This window comes from Dipteris shenzhenensis, chromosome 8 (assembly GCF_047967505.1).
Source record: "Dipteris shenzhenensis isolate YYH24624 ecotype China chromosome 8, Dip_SZ_1.0, whole genome shotgun sequence".
NCBI lineage: Eukaryota > Viridiplantae > Streptophyta > Polypodiopsida > Gleicheniales > Dipteridaceae > Dipteris > Dipteris shenzhenensis.
The window spans coordinates 19,309,650-19,332,288 of record NC_141603.1 but is presented as its reverse complement, the minus strand read 5'-3'; the positions used below and the strand labels follow the sequence as shown (position 1 = coordinate 19,332,288).

The 22,639-nt window shown below is 42.2% G+C and overlaps 1 protein-coding gene and 1 pseudogene across 3 annotated transcripts; one reads left to right on the top strand and one right to left on the bottom strand.

Annotated features, from left to right (window-relative positions):
- Window positions 1–18,129: 18,129 nt before the first annotated feature.
- On the top strand, window positions 18,130–18,516 carry LOC147899229 (secreted RxLR effector protein 161 pseudogene; annotated as a pseudogene).
- Window positions 18,517–19,566: 1,050 nt separating this feature from the next.
- Window positions 19,567–21,937, bottom strand: LOC147899228 (uncharacterized). 3 transcript variants are annotated; one of them, XM_087378350.1, is made up of 6 exons: window positions 21,797–21,937; window positions 20,745–21,693; window positions 20,413–20,624; window positions 20,184–20,280; window positions 20,018–20,096; window positions 19,567–19,893 (listed from the first exon to the last, which is right to left on the bottom strand). In XM_087378350.1, the coding sequence occupies exons 1-6, from the start codon at window positions 21,884–21,886 to the stop codon at window positions 19,803–19,805; spliced, it is 1,518 nt and encodes a 505-aa protein (XP_087234476.1). In that variant the 5' UTR covers window positions 21,887–21,937; the 3' UTR covers window positions 19,567–19,802. The 3 variants fall into 3 exon arrangements, 2 of the variants coding, with proteins under 2 accessions (XP_087234476.1, XP_087234477.1); XR_015541432.1 differs by lacking the exon at window positions 19,567–19,893 and having other exon boundaries at window positions 20,021–20,096; window positions 20,409–20,624; XM_087378351.1 differs by lacking the exons at window positions 19,567–19,893; window positions 20,018–20,096 and having other exon boundaries at window positions 20,111–20,280; window positions 20,409–20,624.
- Window positions 21,938–22,639: the final 702 nt, after the last annotated feature.

The following is a 22,639-nucleotide window of genomic DNA, read 5'->3' as shown; positions in this document are numbered from 1 at the left end:
GTTTGGGCAGTGCCCAAATCATCATTGAATGTGAAATCCCCCACAACTCCATCTACTCAGAGTCCATCATCTTTAGCAGCTCTATCTTCCCTAAGTAGAATTCCCTCTCCACGACCATCTTCCCCGAGTGGAAGTCCTTCCTCTTCAGTAGCTCCACTCCCATCTTCCTTGTGCAGGAGTCCATCCTTTCCAGTGGTGTCAATATGCTAGCAATGACTCTAATAAGACATATGTGAGCAAAGAGGAGTCTAAGAACTTTAAAGTTTAAAAAAAAAACACGTGTAACTTTAAAATTATGCTTTAGGTGTGCAAGGAATCAAGGAGTATTTTGGATATAGGCAATTCCAATCCACCCTTCAACTCTTATGGACATAATTTGTAGTAGATTGTTCAAGCAAATCCCCTCCAAATGAAAATATATGTGATGACTCACATTAGGTTGTCAAGGCAACTCTATAGAAATTTTAAGTGCAAAACCTTGGTAGGCATACATGATTGTCCCATCGAGGCTGCGCCATACCTTAGGTACCCGAGAGGTTCCCCCCTCTCAAATAAGTTTGGTAGAGGATATTAATAGTGGGTACCCCTAATGTATATGCTTAAGTTCCTCCTTCCTAAACCCCCCCTCCCTTACAGTCATTTGATACCCTACAACATCTACTATGAACCCCCTTGCATTCTCCCCTTAACTTAAATTAAAGATTGGGAAAAAATAACGGCCTCCACCTTAATGTATAATCTTTATGTCTCATCTCAAGAAAAAAAAAACCTTTGTACACTCATGTGATATAGTAAGTTACCCCTTCCTTAATGCATAATCTCTATGTATCGTCTCAAAAAAAAGTAAAAATAAAAGTGTACACTCATGTGATATCATAAGTTACCACTTGCAAATCCCTGGAGGTTACACATATATAATCCCACCCCCTTGCTACCACTGCCATGAGGATACCCAACCCTTCCCCCCCCAAAAAGCACTTACCCTCTCAAACCCTGCCCTCCCTCCCCCCCTCATGTACACTCATCTAGTACCATAAGGAGGTCTCAAGGAGGTCCTAGCAAATCCTTGGTGCCATGCCCCTACCCCTACCCTTAAGTTTTGTAGAGGAAATTAATAAGGGGCTATCCCTTATGTATAATCTTGAGTGCCTCCATCCAAATTCCTCCTCCCTTTCACTCACATGATATGATGTGACATCCATTGTGAACCTTGCAAGGAGCTACCTATGAGCAAATTGGGAGTGCTCTTATACCTCATCCTACTTGAGATACTATTTAGAAAAGAACTTCTAGGATTTTGGGAATAAACGCACCCCACCTACTAATTTTTAAACAGTGCATAAAATTACTACTATTGTAAATATATTTACGTAAGCTTGAAGAATAAAATACCCCTCATTTTGAACTCTCATGGAATACTTACATTTCCTAGGGTGAACATGCCGAGCTTGAACTCTTACTCACTCATGTGTTCTTACCACTAGGCTACATGAAGACGTTCTAAAAGAAGTAGAGTAATCCCGGTTCGAATGCTTACGATCACAAATAAGAGAGGAGGATCCCTCTCCTCTTTACTTCCCCTTGCCTTTATCCATCCACTCCTTCCCTTCTCCACTAATTTATACATTTTAAAGTTATTTTCAATTGGGGGAATCTAAGGTGCCCATGCAACATATGGCATGATGGAAGTAGTGGAGATACTATATTCATACCTCTCAATATAGATTCACTACTATTGTGCAACTGAATATGCATCCAAAAAGTAAGCGTAGATGCATTTGACACTTCCATTTAGCTACAACTATGTCAACAACATGTCATGGCCAAACCAAGGGGGTCATGCTTCTGTGTATGGTGAGAGAGCTTAAAACTCACATTATACATCCAAGATTAATAGGTTGGAGTGAGGCTGAATTCCCTACATACCCAAGCAAGTAGTGCAAGAAATCACATGATACATCCAAGATTAATAGATTGGATTGAGGTTGAATTCCCTGCATACCCAAGCAAGTAGTGCAAGAGATTGTCCAAGTGCACAAACATGGAATAAAGATTTAAGTATCCAAGTAAAGAAACCAATTCTAAAATTGGTTTTCTTTAACTTATACAGCTAGCTAACTGGAGAGAGACCGATGATTATATACACAAAGAGACATTTGTAATCTGATGATGCATTCCATTCTCCTTCTCAAAGCCTAATATTTTCAAAGGAGATAAATGAATCAATATAATATTCCTTTTAAAATTACATGGACTAAGGAAGAAAATAATGGGAGCTAAACTCTATTTAGAGGCAAAAAATGGCCTAGATTATGGTGCATGTAAACACGGCCACTGTAACACCATGTGAAAGGTGTCATGGAGAATGTACATCCAACTAAATATCTTTCACAATCTTCCATTTTTTCAAGAAAGCTATGAGCTTTTGATGGTCCCTCATGCTACTCAATTCTTGCCAGAATTCTTCCCTGTGACAAATGAGATCTAAAAAAGATAAGAAAGCCAACTCTTCAAAGTAAGCGTAATCACTTTAAAACAAAGCCTGGTGTAAAATCAATAGAAGTATGGACTATATGTGCCTTGATTACCTACTTGCTTTGGTCCCAAAGAAATTCACGAGAAGTTAAGCCTACAGCAACTGCTACAAAACTCACTATGGGCAGGCCTCCAGTTGCTATATTTCAACCCAGAAGATGACAACCATTATTTTCAACTTCGAAGTTCAATAAATCCTTCACCTTGTAGAATACAGAGCACGAAGCTTCTAAGAGGGTTCCCATGGTACTAGCTCTGCAAGGGCTATGTCTGTAGTAGTGTAAAAGAGTACTTTCTTAGTACTAATAGTGGTACTACTTAGTAGTGTAACAGTACTATGTTTCTAGTTATGAATAGAGTACTATGTGTTATCTTAGTACTGTGTTAATAGTTTGTAGTACTGTAATATAGTACTATCTTTGTATTGTAATAAAAGCCATATATCAGTATTGTAAGAGAATTCTATCTTAGAGTACTAATATATTAGTACTGTAAGAGAGACATATATCTTAGACTTTAGTACTGTAAGAGAGTACTATCTTAGTAATTTCTTGAAATATTAGTGCTCTAAGAGAGTACTATAGTAGTACCTAGCAATCCTATAACAAAGTACTATATTAGTAGTAATAGTAGTACTACTTACTATAATAGAGTAGTCTAGCTTAGTATTGTAAACTAGTGCTACTTTGCTATATTAGTACTTTAAGAGAGTACTCTATCTTATTACTATAACTTAGTACTATTGTGCTATATTAGTACTATAAGATAGTACTCTGTAGCTGAGTTCTCTATCTTAGTCTTGTAACTCTATAAGATACGAATCTTAGATAGTACTGTCTTAGTATTGTAAGATAGTAACTTTGTAAGAGAGTACTCTGTCTTAGTACTGTATGATAGTACTAAGTTAGAGTGCTCTATATTAGTACTGTAAAGGAGTACTATCTTAGTACATAGTATTGTACTATGTTGGTAGTTCTATAATAAAGTACTACATTAGTAGTAATAGTAGTACTACTTAGTACTATAATAGTACTATGTTTGTAGTTCTGTAACAGAGTACTCTATTTACATTATAATAGTACTTTTTAATATTGTAATAGTACTCTGTATGTACTACTATCGTGCTATTTTAGTACTGATAATAGTAGTAGGTTTGTAGTACTGTTATATAGTACTATCTTGGTATTGAAACCATATAGTACTATATAAGCACTATACTAGAAAACTGTTATAAGTACAAAAGTGAATAACTGAAACTCCAAATGAACTTACTTGGTTTTTTGAATCCTATTGCTATAACCCAGTCTTCTGAAACAAACTTCTTGCAAGAAGACAACACACACTCCTTATGCTAAAAAAAGTGTATTGTTGCACACAACATATGATATGTGTGCAAGTAGGGAGCGAAGATAACAGCCAAGGAGTCGAATGTAAATATGAGGACACACAAAACACACTTGCAGATGTGTTGAAACACCCATGTACATACTTGAAAGGGCCATATCTAAAATTGAGATAAAAACATTTCTAGAGTATGCTAATGGAATCTTACTATCTAATACACACTAGAATCGCTTCATAGCATGTTGGATGCTCTACTGGTGCAGGGATCAGGTGCAGGGATCAGATTGTGCAATCCATGATTTGTAAGCCTCCCTACCATATGTTGTGTATGGTATACAAACCCACTTTCTGCATCCAATAGTTCAGCCACAAGGTACAATGTGTACTTGCATTCTCCATCTCTTTCATGGCAAATTGGAGTTCCACGTCCAACTTTTCCAAGTCTATTGTCAACTCTTCTTATATCATAGTAGTGGCATTGTCTAATTTCCCACAAACCCAAGAGATGGTATGTTTAATGGAGTCACAATGTTTTGAGGCTTTATTTTCAGCCGTAGTAGCCTCCTATAATCCTAAAAGTAAGACATTTCTCGTTCAAGCACCTTTGTGTTCCAAATAGAAAGTACATTTTTTCCCTCCAAACTTAATGTTTTGTAGAACGAACCACCCAACTCTACTTTGACATGAGGTTCCTTTTTCAGATTTTCCAATGGCATTGCTAGCATTGCATGTTCCTGCTTCATGCAAGTCTATCTTGGTTGCCACTCCTCAGATTACTTTCACAGTGGTGAGCAAAGTTGTCCCAATCCACCTCAATGCCATGTTGGGCCATAGCATATGCACGGGATAGGAATGTGCCAACCTCGTTGTTCAACACTGATTTTGTCTGGTATATCCTTGTGCAGACAGAAATAAAGTCATCATATAAATCCTTTTTCAAGCTTCCAATGTGGTATCCACAATTTTTCTCTAGTATATCCTTGTGTAAATAGAAATAAAGTCATCATATAAATACTTTTTCAAGCTTCCAATGTGGTATCCATGATGGCTGGCTTTGTCTTGGGTACCCCATGTGTCTTGCATCCATAGCTCCATGGCTTCGAACACTTTTGGCTTTGCTTTAAGGAAAATTTTGAAGCCTTCACCCCAGCTGAAATGCGAATGGCCTTTGACTTCCCCTTTTCCTTCACGACAAATTGTTTTGTTGGAGATTGCAACTAAATCTTCTTCTTCTCTAGTCTTTGTGCTGATCTAAAATTCTTCTTCGAGGACTTTTTTCTTGGTGATCTTAAGCTTTTCTTCAGAGACATGCTTGCTCAACTGTCCACAAACAAAGGTACATGAATATGAGACAAGAAAGATTGTATGCAATTAGAGGGAATGGGGAAAAGTTAAAAAAAAACAATGCAAAGAGAGAGAGAGAGAGAGAGAGAGAGAGAGAGAGAGAGAGAGAGAGAGAGAGAACAAGTCACCTCTTGTCAACGTGCATGCTATAGCTTTAACTGTAGAACAATAAGCAGCCTCCTGTAATAGCTTGAACTAGAAAACAGAAAGCTTGATCATAGCATGAGCGAAATGTCAATCGACAGTGAGTGGCATGCTACATGAGAATGTGGACTGCATGATAATTTGGACACACTTGATTAGTGAGAATCTGTGCCCTCCACTAATCAAGATAAACTCTTTTCAACAATGTACTAAACTCTTGGTACTATATTTTTGCCAATAGTATGTATACTGTAGCATGCATCTACCCTCAAAGAGTATTTTAGATCTAGGCACTTCCAATTTACCCTTCAACTCTATGGACATAAATTGTAGTGAATTGTTCAAGCAAATCCCCTCCAAATGAAAATATATGTGATGACTCACATTAGGTTATCAAGGCAACTCTATAGAATTTTTAAGTACAAAACCTTGGTTGACATATATGATTGTCCCATAGAGGCCTCCCATAGAGGCCGCACCATACCTTAGGTACCCGAGAGGTTCCCCCCTCTCAAATTTAAGTTTGGTAGAGGATATTAATAGTGGGCTACCCCTAATGTATATGCTTAAGTTCCTCCTTCCCAAACCCCCCTCCCTTATAGTCATGTGACACCCGAGAACATCCACTATGAACCCCCTTGCATTGCCCCCCTAACTTAAATTAAAGATTGGGAAAAAATAAAAAGGGCCCCCATCCTTAATGTATAATCTTTATGTCTCATCTCCAAAAAAAAAAAAAAAAACCCTTTGTACACTCATGTGATATCATAAGTTACCCTTTCCTTACTGTATAATCTTTGTCTCACATCCCAAAAAAAATAATAAATAAAAGTTCACTCATGTGATATCATAAGTTACCCCTTGCGAATCCCTAGAGGTTACACATATATAATCCCACCCCCTTGCCATCCCATGAGGATACCCAACCCTTCCCCCCCTCGAGAACCACTTACCCTCTCAAACCCTACCCTCTCTCCCCCCCTCATATACACTCATGCAGTACCATAAGGAGGTCTCAAGGTGGTCAAGCGAATCCTCGGTGCCATGCCCCTACCCCTACTCTTAAGTTTTGTAGAGGAAATTAATAAGGGGTTATCCCTTATGTATACTCTTGAGTGCCTCCATCCAAAATCCTCCCTTCCTATCACTCACATGATATGACGTGACATCCATTGTGAACCCTGCAAAGGAGCACTAATCAATACATTTTAAAGTTATTTTCAATTGGGGGAACCTTGTTAGAAGCTAGTTAGATTAGCTTTAACTAGTCCTAATGTTTAGTTTAATCTAATAAGGAGACGGGACATTGGATATGTAACGACATGGTCAGTTACAACCATATGCACTCTATGACCTCTATGTCAACGTCTTCAATCTTGAATAATACAAGTCGACTTCTCTTCTTCCAATAGATCTGTCTTCTCTGTCTTATTCTCTTATGCGCGCTCTCTCTTTGCATTCTTTTCATTCACAACAAGACAAAGCACCTACAGATGCGCTTCCTTAATTTTAAAAAAAACTTACGGGCGTGTCTATTTGCATGTCTATTGGTGTGTCTACAGATCCGTGTCTATATAACAGACAGACGTGCCTATAGAGGTGCAAATAGATGCCCTGCTAGAAATTTAAAAAAAACAGACATATGCATATATAGACGCGTCTATAGACGTGCAAATAGATGCTCTGCTAGAAATTTCAAAGACGCATATATAAATATGTCTATAGACGCACTTATAGACGCTCTACATAATCTTTTTTTTAAATAAAAGCAAAATTTTGTGAGGTTGAACAAAATGTTGTGTATGTTGTGTATGCTATGTAGTTACAAGAATCCCATTTCCACATTGTGCAATTCAATTCTTACAACTAACCACATTTTAATTAGCACAATTGCAAGCACGTCTATAGCCGATGATTACAATTTCGAATAAAACATTACAACTCCAAAATGTTTAGTTCACAAGGCATTCATTGATAGAATGTTGCACAAGGAAATTGAAAGCCAAAAAAATAAAAGGAGTATATATTAATTCATAGCCCAAAAAGTGCTTGTATGTACATATAGTATGAACCCAAGCCACATCCTGTGACTTCAAGTACAAAAAATAAGAGGAGTGTATATACAAGAGAGGCACGAAGCCAAGCCAGTGGCTTCAAGTACAAAAAAGAGTAGCTAGCACTACTTCTACGACTAATCTAAGTTCTCTGCATCCTCGCTCCCTTCTTCACCCCCTTCTTCCTCATCTTCTCCCTCTTGATGATCAGCCACAAGGTCCTATATACGAGGAACAACATGTATCAATGTATGAAAAATCAAATCTTTACTTACAATATTGACATTATTTAATTACTTTCAAATATCTGGGGGGCGCTCTAGTAGCCCAGATATACTGCTCCTCAGTAATCAACCCATCATCATAGAAGTGCCTCCATGTATCTCCTCTGCGATGGTGGCGGTGGTAGGCTGTCTCAACAGGAGTAGGGTACCTGCCCACAATATCAAGCTACAAGACAACACAATTTGCGAAGGGGTTAGTACAAAGAAACAACCTCCTAATAAACTACATAAACAATATAATTTGAGATCGATACTTACAAATTCAGCCTCCCATGATTCAACACCCCCTGCTCCAAAATGCATGCTTCCATATTGCTCCATTTGGATCCTTCGTGCATCCACGTGCTGCAGACTGGGGTCCACCTTTGCTGCCTTCATTACTTTCTTCCACTCACGCTTGTGAGCGGTGTGGGGTTGGCCCCTTGGTGGTTGACCTCCCTCGATCCTGGCAATCTCGGCTAGTGCCTGCCTCTTAAGCAAAGATCTTTTATTGCTAAGTATCATAATAATCTTTGACTTGGCCCATTTATCTGTGAATTGAACATTGGGGGGATTGGGATACCTAGAGCGAACAACAGCGAGGTTCTCATCAGCCAACTTTTTTGGATGGTCTTTGTAGTGAATAAAGCAATCTCTGTAGTTGTTAGCAATTACAGAGTGCATGAAGGCCATGATGTCCTTCCCCCATGCATCCATCAAGATGCCTCCTGTCTGAGTGATGTCATAGTAAATCGTACCATCACCCTCTGGCATGTCTGCATCATCTGAATCATCCCCATCCCTACACCACTACCCCCCCAAAGTAGGCTGCCATCATGCATCCCCCACCACTCTCCCTACTACTATGCCTACTGCATTGTTATGTCGAGCTAGTACGCTGGCTGCTCGTAGCTGGAGAAGCGACTCTCGACTGCACGGGAGTACCCTGGCCACTCATAGTTAGAGAAGTGACTCTTGATGGCACGAGAGTATGTCGACAGCTCTACGAGGCAAATGGACCTCCTGACCGTAGGGGGGAGAAAGGGCTCGGCTCTGTAGCCGACTGGGCTATCTCGACTCTGCTGGGGTAATGTCAGTTGGTGTGGGATTGGGGTGGTTTGGAGTCTGTACTACCGACTCCTGGGGGGTGTTTGTAGTACCCGCCATGTATGTGTATAACTCCGTAGGAGTGGGAGGGTGTCCCAAAATGTTATATAACTCCTGAAAGATGGCATCCCGAAGATGAGGTGAGGCTGAAGATGCTGGCCACATGATGAACTGGAGAAAAGAAAAGAAGAAGATTACCATCAGGCATGCCCTTGTCACGAGATGCAAAAGAAAAAATAGAGTGATAGCTTGACATTGAGCAAGCATTTATAGACTCCTGCATTCTTTGAATTAGAGTGTCAGAAGTCTGTATCTGCTTGCTCAATGTCAGGCTATTGAAGCTTCACATGGGAAAAGAGAGGAAGGAAAGAGGAAAAGAGAGGAGAAAAAAGAAAGGAGATAAGAGAGAAAAGAGAGGAGGGACAGAGAGAAAAAGAGAGAAGGAAAGAGATGAGAAAAGAGACGAAAAGAGAAAGAAAGAGAGGAGATAAGAGAGGAAAATTACCATGAAAAGAGAAGGAAAGAGAGGATAAAAGAAAGAAGGAAAAAGAGAGACAAGGTGAAGGAAAGAGGGGATAAAAGAGAGGAAAATAGAGAGAAGGAAAGAGAGGAGAAAAGAGAGGAAAATAGAGGAAAAGAGAGGAGAAAAAAAGAGAGCAAAAGAGAGGAGATAAGAGAGGAAAATTACCACGAAAAGAGAAGGAAAGAAAGGATAAAAGAGAGAAGGAAAAAGAGATGCAATCCCTTATTTTCTCATGAATGCAATCCCTTTCTTCAATCATGCTTTCCCTTTCCATCATTCATGTAATCCCTTTCTTCAATCATGCAATCCCTTTCCATTATTCATGCAATCCCTTTCTTCATTCATGCAATCACTTATTTCCATCATTCAATATGCAATCCTTTTCTTGGAAGTGGAAGTGGAAGTGGAAGGGGAAGGGGAAGGGGAAGGGGAAGGAAAAGAGAAGGAAAAGAAAGGGGAAAGAGAAGGAAAACACAACAAAGACTGTCGGAGTGCATTTATAGGCATGTCTATAGGCACGGCTGTCTATTTTCCCAAACAGACGCGCTGTTAGACATGTCTATAGATGTGCTCTGACAAATACCTTTTTCTAAGAACTTGAAAAGGACATGCACCTGACCACACTAGTATAAAAAACGTCTATTCGACTTGTATACGACAAAGGACGAATGTAAAGAGAGCAACTTCCAAAGAAGATCAACCGTCAAGAGACTTACCTTGGATAGAGGTATGGAAGCTTCTTGTCCTTCTTCAAAGTTGCTTCTCTTTCTTTTCTTCCTTGTTCACCCTCTGCTTCTCCTTGTTCACCCTCTTCTCTTGTGTGCTTGGGGATGATTATGTAAGCCTGGAGATGAGTGTGGGTGCTTGGAGATAAGTGTGGATGCTCGGAGCTATGTCTGTTAATAGGAAAGCAAGCCGCGCGATGTTAAAAGTATGTGAAGAAAAGTAAGCATGCTAAAAGTAGTTTAAAAAATCAGCTCACAGTCTGTGCATCTAAAAGTGCATTCATCTGCACATCTATTTGTGCGTCTAAAAGTGCATCTAACTGCATGTCTATCAACACGTCTAAAGTACATTTTAAATGTGCTTATAGACGCGCTCCACAGTACAAACGCACTGTTAGATGCACTTTTAGATGCTCCACAGAGTTTTGACATTTACAACTCATCCAAGAACAAAATTTTCCACATGTAGGATGTCTTCATCTTCAACAAGCATTAGCTGTTTCGTCAAGGTAGCCTTGCTATTGGTCAAGGAAATCAGGAACATTGTCTGCTTCTCCAAGCTCGAAATTCATCAGGTTCCTGTGAGCATGAACTTGAGAGGCTATGTCTACCTGATCATATGTGGCCTTAACTTTTCCAAGACAGCTTTGGCGGATTTTATTGTATGAACCAGTTCTACCTGAGAATCTTCACTGTGCAAGATGATGTCAAAGTAGGCCTTGGTGTTTTGATGTTTCCATGCTTTGTGCATGTTAGGGAGGGTGACGCCTGGGTTGACTAAGGTACCGTCCATGACGTCCCAAAGGTGACTTAGATGCAAATTTAGACGCAAAACAAAGGATACAGCAAGTGAAATTTTGGTGCAGGCTAATAAATGTACATCACTGCTTTCCTAACATTGCCCATGATTACCAAAGCACGCAATTTTAATAAAAATATCAATGCTTTTTGGCAAACTCACATATACAAAAATAAAGTGAGGTGAGGAGAATGAGACAATATGTAAAATAGTTTTGCCAATATCAATGATGGGCTACAATTCAATCTCATCCTCAATGAGATCAACCCTTGCCAAACTATCTACTTAAAAATCCAAACCAGTGTTGAGATCTACAAATACATTCAACCCACTACTACTTGTGCTACTCATGTGCTCATGGAAATCAGCATCACCAACGGTAGGCTCATCCTCACGGTAATGGCCTCAATATCTGTATCTCCTATCTCATGATCATCCTCCTCTCTCGTATCACGGTCATCATCACCTCCATGGCCATGGTCATCCTCCATACACTCCATATTAGTAAATGTACTATACATCACTTTGGAACGTGGCGTAATAGGTATGACATGCCACCACCTATTATTATCCACCATTGGTTGATAGACAACCTAATTTAAACATAAATACAATCGTGTTATTTTCCTTGCATCGAAGGTATCAAATATTTAAAAGTGAGTATTTTTATATGTGTGTACAATACCTGTTCACATTGTTGCGGTAGTACTAGTGTGTCCTTACTTTGCCAAAACTTTGTGGAGTCAATAGTTACAAAGCCACTTGCATGGCATGTGATTGTTGCATTAGGGCCTCTTTCCACCACGTCCTTAAACCACTTTACATCCAAAACATACACAAAGAAGAAGCTCAATAATATCTTGGATTATGCTACAATAATCATCCATGGCTCCATTGGCTCCCTTAAAGCTAGCAATGACGTCGCAATCTTGTGTGTTTCTCTTATCATCAATCCATTGTGTTCGAAAATGCTTGCCCTCACACCATATAGCATTGAACATAGTACACTACACCAAGACAAAATTAATTGAATAAGCAATCTAAATTGTTGAAAGCTCCTAACTTATGCATAACATTCTATATACCGACCTTGCTCATGCATCCCCTAGCATACTCCCATTCTTCCATTATGATATGCATCCCCTCGTCTCTCTCTGCTCTCTCCGTTTCGTCAAGTAGCCAATCCACATGAATATCCTTTGGAAGTGCTCTTAGATGCTGAGGGTATAGCACACGAGATCCGTGGTGTGTACAAAAGAGGGCCCTTTCTCCTTGTCTTCTTGCCTTTGCATCCTCATATCTTGTCACCCATCTTTTTATCACATCACTATTAAGCATGCAATAGAGGTTGATATTATTAAGCAACTCCGTGTCTATTACTTTGCTGTGTCCTTTCCCTTGAGGCAAAATAGAGGTCATCCTTAGGTCTTCATCATCTCTTGATAGTCGTGGAAGAGAGCTATCCACATCAACAAGAAACTCAGAAATATATACAAGTGACTGTTGTACCAACCAACCCTCGGCCATGCTACCTTCGGGTCTTGCATTTTGTCTCACGAAACCCTTCAAGGTCTTCATGAAGTGCTCGGGGAAGAACAACCATCGTACATGTATAGTACCGCATATAGCAATCTCATCCACCAAATGCACTATGAGATGTAGTTGGCTTGTGAGAATAGAACGTGGAAATGTCTCCTCCACTAAACAAACCACCTCCATTGACATAACTTGAGCATTCTCAAGCGTGGTGGGATCTATTTCCTTTGAGCTGACATACCTAGAAAGGAAAAAGTATGTCATATTAGCAATATGAACACCTTGCATGGAGCATTGATATGCTTCACATTTTGTATCTTATAAAGTACCTCACAAGCTCGCCCATCTTGTAAATAAAATCCTTCACGTCTTTCGATGCACTATGAGAAATGCTAGTAGGTAGTATGAACTAAATACACGAGGAATGGTTGATTAGTTGCTTCTAATTCACTCACAAATTTGGAAGGAAAAAGATATTATGCACATAAAATACTTACTTGGAGCATCTTGTGCCAATCATGAGATTTCAAGCCATATAATTGCTCTACACCTCTTTTCTTGCTCTTTGTGAAGGTCCCCTTCAAACGCCTCATGCATCCAGTGGGAGTACAAATTGTGGTGATAGCTCACTTCACCACCACCGTCTCTAGCTTTGATAACCTCCACGGTGCACGAGGTAAAAAGGCATGCCCATTTGGCCTCTCTTGTGGCCAAGCTTCACGCATCCTCCCTATGGTGCGTAGATCCTCCCTTATGCCTGCAGAATCTCATGTCCCATTCAAATGTTCCCAAATGGTAGATGCCACATTCTTGAAGATATGCATGGGATCAAGCAGGTGATTGATCTTGAGGTGGGACCAATATGGTAAACGATAAAAGATGGAGTATCTAAACAAAAGCTGGTTAGAGGGCAATCTTTATTTCCATTCAATATAGCACATAATAGTTACAAACCCTTACCAGCTCATGCCAAGTGGTGGAGGAGTCGTGGATCCATCCCAAATTCTCATCCAATCTCCTGCAGTGAGTGACTGTGGGGGGACTTCATTCCAAGGGGCGACATATCTAGGATGATCAAGTGGGAGAAATTGATGGTGATTCTCATAGATGACCTTATTCAATGTGTCTGCTCGTGAGGCAACTAGCGAAGGACCACAAATAGGACATGCATGGTAACCCGATCTAGTAAGACCTGGACAATAGACGTAATTAAGAGTTCAAGGTGGGTTTAGGGTGCCACATCGATTGCCTACTAATAATTAAAAGTGCAATGCTTACCTGAACACTCGCCATAGCCTAGGAAGTCATGTATCATCCACATCAAGACTGCTTTGCAATTGAAGTTTTGCAATTGAAGTCTTGTGAGGGAGGCTTGCTCACATCATGTACCTCGATACCTCTCCAAAGTATCTCTAGCTCGTTAATCAAATGCTCCAAATAAACATCAGGATTTTTGACTTTATGTTTCCCTAGAATTAGAAGGGATCACATAACATGTCCTTTCTTAATTGCCATAGAGGGTGGAAGATTATAATTCACCAATATCACTGGCCATACACTGTAAGAGGTGCTTTTGAGACCAAATGGGTTCACATTGTCCATACCCAATCCAAGTCTCAAGCTCCTAGGTTCTTCCTTGAAGCTTGGCCATGTGTCTTCAATATGCTTCCACGTAAGAGTGTCTGCGGGAGTTCTCCACTTGCCATAGGCTGATCGATGGGAGTAATGCCATGACATGAGCTCTGCAATGGATTTGCACTTGAACATATGTTGGATGCGAGGGATTATGGAAAAATGTCGTAGAACCTTACAAGGCACATCCAAAGTTATGAGATCTGCTCTATATCTTGCCTCTCCACAAGTAGGACACTCTCTTACATCCTTATGTGGTCCATGAAACAGAATGCAATCGTTGACGCATGCATGGATGCACTTGTAATCTAATCCTCCAAGAGAGCTCCAAGATAGGTCACATGTTGCCTTGCCATATCTCTTGAGGTCGGTAATTTTTTCTCCCTTGGAAGCATTTTACACAATAGCCTGCACGTGAAGACCATAAATGAGAAAAAGCATTCGAGTAATTGACCCACTAGCATAATTCACCATGTTTGCAAAATAGACTTTAAAGCTTACTTAAGTAATGCATTCAAACTTGCATTGCTCCATTCATAGATGGTTTGCAAGTTTAGTAACTCAAGGGAGGCACGTAGAACAGAGAATGTGCACCCCTCAAACAATGGAGTCAATGCTGTAATAAAAAGATCGTCCTGCTCCATGCTATCATCCCTACCCGAGGATTGATGGACATATCAATCCCGCACCATATCATCAAACACCTCCTCCTCCACGACCTCATGAGGTAATGGCAGAGGGCTACTATCACCATCACTCCATGCATCCGTAACGGTCCCTCCTGAAGATCCCACCTCATATCGTCGACACCTCGCCTCCTCACGACGAGCATAGGACAACATATGCGGGTGTGGTAGTACATTCTGTATCAAGTTAAAATGGGATCATAACTCAAATACATGAACACCCATATGTATCTCAATCAACCTTAACTCTTTAACACTTACCATGTTTACGCTCACATCCCATTCTCCATACTTTGAGACGTGATTAAGTGTAATTCTGCATGCAATTCCTCTCTCACAGCAAGTGGCCATGCTGATCAATGCTCTCCCCTCTTTGTGGAGGGCATTTGTGATGACTCAAGTGGGCACCGCTGCTCTGGATCTTCCAACACTACTCAACAAGATCCTTCAAGAGGACCTCATGAGGAGGCACAAGGACCCGTCCTCCTCACAAAGTTCTAACCCGACAGCTCTATTCTCTCAAACAAAGAACAATCGGTTTCAAAGGAATTCTAGGCGATTCACTCAACGTGGTGGTAGCGGACAACTTCCTCCACTGTTACCCACCCCACCTAGTGGATCACGTCCACAAACCCAACAGAGCCGCCCTCGACAAAACCAAGGCAACAATCGACAGTTCTTGACATGGCAATCACGTACACCACCCTCTTAAGCCAACACTGCTGCGATCGAACCCCCAGTGCGACCGTTCTGCACAACAATGGACCCTAGGTCTCCACGAGAAGAATCCCCTTCGGCATGGCTCATTGATACTAGCACGACTCATCACATGACGTTCAACCCAGACTGGCTCCACACATACACTAAATTTGCATCCCCTTTGCATGTGTACTTGGGAAACAATCATCCCCTCCAAGCTCTTGGTTCTGGAACCACTTGAGTTCACCTGGATGATGGCCGCATCATAATCCTTCATGACGTTCTACTCGTATCTCGTCTCTGTAGCATCTCTCACTACTCGAGGATATGCATTGGGCTTCAAAGAAAACCTTCGCACTATCTCCCCAACGAACTCGACCGATGCTTCCAATTACAATCTCATTTCTCAAAATGGCCTGTATCAGCTTGGCACGAGTAGTAAGAAATTCACATAGGCAAACTTCGCGGACAGTTCATCGAAAGACTCGGCACACCTCTGGCATTGTCGTCTTGGTCATCCAAACTTTCAGACCTTGTCAAAGCTGGTCACCTCCCAGCAAGCCCTTGGGCTCCCTTCCAAGCTTCATCTGCAAGACACCTTTTGCGAACCCTGTGTGTTGGGGAAAGATCACCTCACTACTTTCTCCGGCATCCATGGAACCCATGCCGATGCATTGATGGACCTGGTGCATGGTGACCTTTGCGGACCAATGCAGACCAAATCACTTGGTGGTGCTTCATATTTTCTCATCTTGATTGATGATTTTAGCTCGTACACACGAGTCTATTTCCTCAAATTCAAAAGCGAAGCATTTCGTCGCATTGTTAAATACCATAAACAAGCTGTGGTCCAAACAGGCCATCAATTGAAGACCCTCTGGACTGACAGGGGCAGTGAATTCTGCTCTCAAGAATTCAATGAATACTGTGCTATCCATGGTATAACTCATCAGATTTCAATCCCTGACACACCTTCTCAAAATGGCCATGCTGAAAGAAAGATCCGCACCACGAGCGAGTCCTCCCACTCGTTGCTACAAACAACAAACCTTGCACACACATTTTGGAGTGAAGCAATTGCCACCGCAATATATCTCCAAAATATTGCCTCCTTCAGTCATTTTGGAACCTTTATGCCTCACGAGATCTGGACAGGAAAACGATCGAATTCGAGCCACCTCCGGGTGTTCGGCTCAATTGCATACACCCACATCCACGATAAGAAGAGGTGCAAGCTTGATCCAAGAGTGAAGAAATGCATTTTGATTGGCTACAGCCATCCATAAATGTCAAGGCATATAGGCTATATGATCCCAAATCCCGCACAGTGCTCTACTCTTCAAAATGTAATCTTTCAAGAAGATGGCTCCAAAGAAGAGACGGAGGCCGAACCAGACGACGACCATGTAGAGAACCTCTAGCCGGATGACAACGTGGCATGACATGTTGATGACGTGGAAGATGTGGAAGCCCCCACCCCATGTGCACCTCAACTGCCAAATCCACCCCTCCAACCACCAATGCCACTTGTCATCCCACCCCTCCAAGTTCAACAAACCGGTCGATTAACCAATGCCATGCCCAAGCGTCGAGTTCACTTGACCTTCGGGTCGCCAAATCGAACCTCCCAACTCAACCCAAGTGATGACTCGACCTCAGAAGTGATGCCTCACCTAACTGGAGTAAGCCTGACGAAGGCTCTGACCACGGTTTCGCACACACGCCATATAGTCATTCCTTGATTGGCACTCATGAAGGCCTCGATGAAGAATTTTGTGATGCCTCTCCAACGTTGAACTTAGATGCCCACGAAGCAGCCCGACCCAACTATCGACCATCTCCTGAAGCTTCGACTCTTCGCGATCCACCAAATCAACAAGGGGCCAATACAGCACCCGATTTCGCGACACTGCACACTCCCTAGGTGCAGTAGTGACAACCCACAATCCTATTGAAATCCAACATGACGACCATATCCCCCTCTCCGTCGCACTTCATTCACCTGAAGCTCCCCGGTGGCGCGCGGCGATGGACAATGAGTTCGAATCCCTAATGAAGAACCGAGGTTGGATTTTGGTCGACCCACCTCAATCGCAAAATCATAGGTGCAAAGTGGCTCCTAGTTGCATGAGGTTTCACTCAAGTCAAGGCTTTGACTAGATCGACACATATGCCCAGTGGTCAAAATATAGTCTCTGCAAGTCATCATCTCCATCTGCGCTGCACAAGGACTCCATCTCCACCAAATGGATGTCGAAACGGCATTTCTGAATGGTGTCCTCCCCAAACATCATGCAGCAACCCGCAGGTTATGAAACGACAGGCCAGGAGCACAAAGCTTGCCTACTCCTTAAGAGTCTCTACAGCCTCAAGCAGTCACCACGTGTGTGGTATCATCGACTCAACACTTTCCTGCTAGATCTTGGCTTCAAGCGCACCCTGTCCGATTCAAGTATATACATCAAGGCTTCAAGCGATCGCAGGAACAGTTCTACATAATTGGGTTGTACGTAGACGACCTTCTCCTTGCAAGCAATCACTTGGATTTTTTGCTCCAGACCAAGCTGCAACTCTCCCTAGAGTTCGAGATGACCGATAATGGCCGAGCACAGTACTTTTTAGGTATACAAATTCAACGCAATGATTCTGTTGGCTCAATAACCCTCCTGTAGTCTTGTGATGTGCACGACATATTAAAGAGATTTCAAGTGCTGGACGTAAAGCCGCAGATGACCCCGATGGAGACGAATTACAAGCTGACTAAGTGGATGTCTCCACAGGATGACGACACTTCTGCAATGATGGAGTCAATCCCGTACCGTCAGGCTGTTGGCTCCATTCGATACCTGGTCAACCGCACCCGACCGGACATAGCTTTTGCAGCATCGCAGGTGAGCCAGCACATGCAAGACCCAGGCATATTGCACTGGAATGCGGTGAAGTGGCTGTTTCGATACCTTCGATTTACACAGAATGTCGGAATCACCTACAACGCGCATGTTCAAATAAACCTCCCAGCTTGGTGTGATTCTGATTGGGGAGGAGATCCAGACACACCCAAGTCAACATCCGGACATGTCTATCAAATCGCGTCTGGCCCAATCACATGGTTCTCAAAGAAATAGTCCACAGTAGCGATCTCGACCGCCGAAGCTGAGTACATTTCCGTTGCCTCTGCTCTAACCGATGGCCTATGGATCTCCAGGATCCTTCGCGAGATTGGGTTCTCATCGAAAGCACCATTCACTCTACTCTGCGACAATCAATCCTCCATCGTCATCGCTCATAACTTAGCTCAAAGTGATCGCACAAAACATGTGGATCTTAAGTTTCACTTAGTGAAACACTATGTCGATTCTGGCACCTTCAAGCTCGCTCATGTCTACACACAGAAAATGATAGCAAACATAATGACTAAGGCGCTACCGTCTCCCAGCCACTGGAAGTGCTGCCGCTCCATTGGCATGACTGGCTACTCTCCCTTAAAGATCAAACGACACATTAGAAGTTAAGGGGGAGTGTTAGAAGCTAGTTAGATTAGCTTTAATTAATCCTAATGTTTAGTTTAATCTAATAAGGAGACGGGACACTGGATATGTAACGACATGGTCAGTTACAACCATATGCGCGCTGTGACCTCTGTATGAACGTCTTCAATCTTGAATAATACAAGTCGACTTCTCTTCTTCCAACACATCTGTCTTCTCTGTCTTATTCTCTTACGCACGCTCTCTCTTTGCATTCTTTTCATTTCTGCATGCGTACATTCGTACAAACCTACGCAACATATGGTATGATGGAAGTAGTGGAGATACTATATTCATACCTCTCAATGTAGATTCACCACTATTGTGTACCTGAATCTGCCTCCAAAAGGTAAACGTAGATGCATTTGACATTTCCATTTATCTATGACTACGTCAGCAACATGTCATGGCCAAACCAAGGGGGTCATGCTTCTGTGTATGGTGAGAGATCCTAGAAATCATATGATACATCCAAGATTAATAGGTTGGATTGAGGTTGAATTCCCTACATACCCAAGCAAGTAGTGCAAGAGATTGTCCAAGTGCACAAACATAGAATAAAGATTTAAGTATCCAAGTAAAGAAACCAATTGTAAAATTGGTTTTATTTAACTTATACATCTAGCTATACCTTGGAGAGAGACCGATGATTATATACACAAAGGGACATTCGTAATCTGATGATGTATTCCATTCTCCTCAAAGAAATATTTTCAAAGGAGATAAATGAATCGATAAGATATCCCTTTTAAAATTACCTGGACTAAGGAAGAAAAGAATGGCAGCTAAACTCTATTTACAAGCAAAGAACGGCCTGGATTATGGTACATGTACAAGGCCACTGTAACACCATGTGAAAGGCGTCATGTAGAATGTACATCCAACTAAATTTCTTTCACAATCTTCCGTTTTGTCAAGAAAGCTATGAGCTTTTGACGGTCCCTAATGCTACTCAATTCTTTCCAGAATTCCTCCCTGTGACAAATGAGATTTAAAAAAGATAAGAAAGGCAACTCTTCGAAGTAAGCGCAATCACTTTGAAACAAAGCCTGGCGTAAAATCAATGGAAGTATGAACTATCTGTGGCTTAATTACCTACCTGCTTTGATCCCAAAGAAATTCACGAGAAATTAAGATTGCAGCTGCTACAAAACTCACTACGGGCAGGCCTCCAGTTGCTGTATTTCAACCCAGAAGACGACAACCAAAATTTTCAACGTCGAAGTTCAATTGATGCTTCACCTTGCAGAATACAGAGCACGTACCTCCTAAGAAGGTTCCCATGGTACCAGCTGCAATGGCTACGGCTGGAAGAGCCGCTTCAAGTGCTTCATTGAGTCCTTTTCTGTCTCGGTCGGAATTCTGCAAGAGCCACGAAACTTAAAGTTTCAAAGAATCACCTTTGATGGAAACAACAGAGGCATCACGCTAGAGTAGATTCAAGATAATCCCATGTTCATTGATTGAGTGATTCGGTGAAGGACAGTTACCGACTTTCTTGCTAGGTGAATGAATGTCAGTTCGAGTTGAGCTCTTCGAATCGGATGGACTAGAAGGATAGGCAGGGTCTATTAAGCTGTTGGCACTGTGCGAATCAGACGTGCTCAAAGCTCCTGTAGCTGAATCCTTTGGAGCTGGTTCATCAACAGATGATTTCTCTGCTACAATCTGTTCTTGCTTTTGCATAGAATCAGAAGCAAGCATACCTGTTTCACAATAAAATTCATACTTTTTAAATTCAACCAAGAAAGGTTATAGCCGCTTACGCTGCTGGAGATAACTTGTCACCAACCAATGAATTCTTAAAACGTACTCTAGTTAAATACCTGACGCTGGCTGAGCAATCTGATCATTGCTGATGATATGATCCATCCAGTGTAATTCGGTTTGAGTCCTGTAGACTAATCCTTGGTGAGACCATGGTGCTTCAATGGCCCCTTCTATGACGTTCACCTCTTCATTGTGGCCCTTGTGGGGAGCTTGAGTTGGAAACCCCGCCTTGATCTCACCCGCGTTCTGTTCAGGACGGGGGATTGCGGGAGTGTGTATCTGGGTTTGCCCAGCTTTGCTAAGAAATTTAGACTCACCATCCATCCCGCCAACGATAGGCCTTTGTTTCACGATTGCATTTTCATGATCGATCTGAATAGTTAAACTATTATGGTTTTTATCAAATCGATCTGAGCTTGCAGACATGAGTCCTTCTAGCGAAGGAGCTTCAACTTTCATCATACTTGCCGTGAGTATTGTGGTGGCATCATGAGATGCTAGAATTGCCTCGTTGAGAGTCCCGCCTTCCGAAATTAGTGGCCCTGGACAGTCATTTAGCTGCAGTCTTTCACCCTTCTGTCTTGATCTGAAAATTTGGACCAGTGCTGCCCCTCCAGTGAGAACCAGAGCAGCTATTGCGAGAGAAATGGTCATATGATTTGAACCTCTGCTGTGTTGACTTAATGGGGGCGAGGAGGCAGTCTGCTCCACTAGTGGAGAAGAAGCACTTGACAGGTCAGACTGCTTCTGCGCTAGTAATCGATGCAATATTGTGAGAGGGTCTACCTCCACGATGGGGTCGTGCACGGAATTGTTTACCCACCTCACGAGGTCTGCATCCGCAACGCTATGGTAAGTTCCGTCGACGGCGCGACGACATGAGCTACGGGTGAGGACTCTCACGAACGATACGTTGAAGGTCGAAGCGTGAAGGAAGGTGGGGGAAAAAGTCGGAAGGGTGTCGAATGTGAAGGAAGGGGGTCGAAGGAAGGAGGGGAGGGGAGGCTGAAAGGAAGCAGCAATAGAAGTGAGCAAATCCACAGAATGCAAGGGAAGTAGAGACTAGATATGTGGAAAGAGAGGGGAGCTCTATAAACACAAAACGAACCTGTATACATTGAGCAGGGGCGGCGGCGAGGGGAGAGGAGGAGGAGGAGGAGGAGGAGGAGCGGTGGCTCAGCAGCTGCATGACGATCATCGAGCCTCTATCACACACTCACTCACAAATGTCACTAGTATATAAAACAAGACACTTTGTACCTTTGAAGGAGACCTTAAGAACACATTCACTATTTTCCATGCATGCTTCGCATTTTCTCTCATTCATTCATTCACCGGGGAATCCCGCATCGCCTATCCCCGCCTGCCACCTCCACACTTTGGGATCTCACACGATGGGATGGATCATGGATGGGCGGTGCTTGCTGCCTACCTCGCATCTAACAATCTACATGGCAAACAAAACAAGAGAGAGAGAGAGAGAGAGAGAGAGAGAGAGCCCTCTTGAGCCTCTATGAGAGCTTCTCCGCATCCGTAAACAACACGTTCTTAGTAGCCTATGTTGCCACCACGCCCGGATCCCACTCTCTGATGAAACCTATGGAGCCCTATGGACATTGTTTTGGGATGTGATTGGATGAAACCTCCTGGGTTGATCTCAATGCCAAGAATCTCTCTTTGTGCACATAAAGGCAAAGCAATAATTTTCAGAGTGTGACAACCCCAAGAATCTCTCTTTGTGCACATAAAGGCAAAGCAATGATTTTCAGAGTGTGACAACCCCAAAATGCAACTGATTTCAGCACCCCTATAGTAGAAAAACATCAAGGCCCCATGCTAGTTGGAATACTCGAATGGCATTTTTCTCAACCTTGCATCACTAGCCCAACAAGCTTGTTTGAGGCCTTGCCAGTAGTAGAGCATTGCACCACCTAAGCTTTGGGATTAGCTC

Bases quoted from the DNA above. Each gene is read 5' to 3' on its own strand.
- LOC147899228 (XM_087378350.1), bottom strand. From the start codon at position 21,886: ATGATCGTCATGCAGCTGCTGAGCCACCGCTCCTCCTCCTCCTCCTCC. The intron at 20,097-20,183 runs GTACGTGCTCTG...GTTGAAATACAG, and splicing joins CATGGGAACCTTCTTAGGAG to CAACTGGAGGCCTGCCCGTA. The intron at 19,894-20,017 runs GTAGGTAATTAA...CATTTGTCACAG, and splicing joins TTTCTTTGGGATCAAAGCAG to GGAGGAATTCTGGAAAGAAT.